General features: G+C 45.2%; 1 protein-coding gene across 1 annotated transcript; it reads left to right on the top strand.

Annotated features, from left to right (window-relative positions):
• The first annotated feature begins 509 nt into the window (after positions 1-509).
• Positions 510-1,185, top strand: LOC133927756 (protein MAIN-LIKE 1-like). Its single transcript, XM_062374159.1, has 2 exons — positions 510-710; positions 786-1,185. The coding sequence occupies exons 1-2, from the start codon at positions 568-570 to the stop codon at positions 1,183-1,185; spliced, it is 543 nt and encodes a 180-aa protein (XP_062230143.1). The 5' UTR covers positions 510-567.
• Positions 1,186-1,386: the final 201 nt, after the last annotated feature.

Genomic DNA, 1,386 nt, shown 5'->3' with positions numbered 1-1,386 from the left:
GTTATTATATTACTTAGATTATTTAATTAGAGTACTTAGTTTATTTAATTAGAGTACTTAGATTATACAAATTAGATTATTTAATTACGTTATTAGATTACTTAGATTATTTAATTAGAGTACTTAGTTTATTTAATTAGAGTACTTAGTTTATTCTAATCTGTTGTTCACCTTTTTGTTGAACTATGAAGCCTTAAATCATTATCATGGCTCATGGTGGTCTTCCCGAGCTTCTTCAGCAGCGGTACGACGAGAACCATAGGGGAAGGATGATATTCACGGGACAGCAAGTACCACGTTTATATGTGCTATTTTATTGCTACGATAATTTTGAACTAACGCTGTATATGTATTGGATAACTCATGCAGTTGGGTCCGTTACGAGCCCGGAGTATGCACAAGATTAAGGAGTTGGACCCTCGATTCCACGAGCCACACGCACGGGCGTGACTACTACCTTTCGCTCTCATGATGGCCGGAGCTCCCATGGAGATCGGTGGTAGGACACCTCTGCGGGCAATTGATGAGGCACTGCTCACAGGTCTTGTCGACCGCTGGCGTCCTGAGATGCACACTTTCCACTTTCCTTTTGGTGAGATGGCAGTAACACTGAGGGACGTGGCCATGCTGACCGGGCTGCCAATCAGGGGTGCCCCGTTAATAGTTTCGCGACCCGCAAGGGAGCAGTGGAAGGGTTATGTTGTGGATAGGTAATTATTTGTTATGTAATGCACTTAAAATATTACAGTGCTATTAAAGCGTCATTGACCATCTGCATCTTATAGGTTTGGTGTGCAATACAACGGGAAGGATGCTGGCCTCTCCATATCCTGGGTTCATGGGCTGACACAGTTCGGTCCATGCCCACTGGATGCGAACGAGAATACACTTATGCAACACTATGAGATGTACTTATACGTCCTGCTCGGAGGCATCATGTTCTGCAACACGGCAGGCGATTATATCGTCCCACATATTGTATGGTTAGCAGCCCACCTCGCGTCACATCCTTATGAGCCTACATCTTACAGTTGGGGATCTGCAGTGTTGGCTGCAACCTACAGAGGATTGTGTGATGCAACCCAGCGAACAAAGAGGAAGGCAACTATTACAGGGTGCTTACATCTCTTACAACTATGGAGTTGGAAGTACCTCTCGGTTTTCAGACCATGGGTGCTCAAGTGATACTACCCAGTCCACATCTCTGATAGCATTGCAGATGACATAAGGCCAACGATGGGGTATCGGTGGATTCATGCCAGGCTAAGATGGAGTCAGCAGCAAGACCATGGTAACTACTCCAGGGTGATAAGTGACCTGGACGTCCTCAGCGCTGATCTAGTGGATTGGGATCCATGGCGTATGGCACGAGTAAAAGAAATTGCA

Source organism: Phragmites australis, chromosome 8, assembly GCF_958298935.1.
Source record: "Phragmites australis chromosome 8, lpPhrAust1.1, whole genome shotgun sequence".
Lineage (NCBI taxonomy): Eukaryota > Viridiplantae > Streptophyta > Magnoliopsida > Poales > Poaceae > Phragmites > Phragmites australis.
Note: the sequence above shows the minus strand (reverse complement) of the source record. Positions and strands in the feature narration are given on the sequence as shown.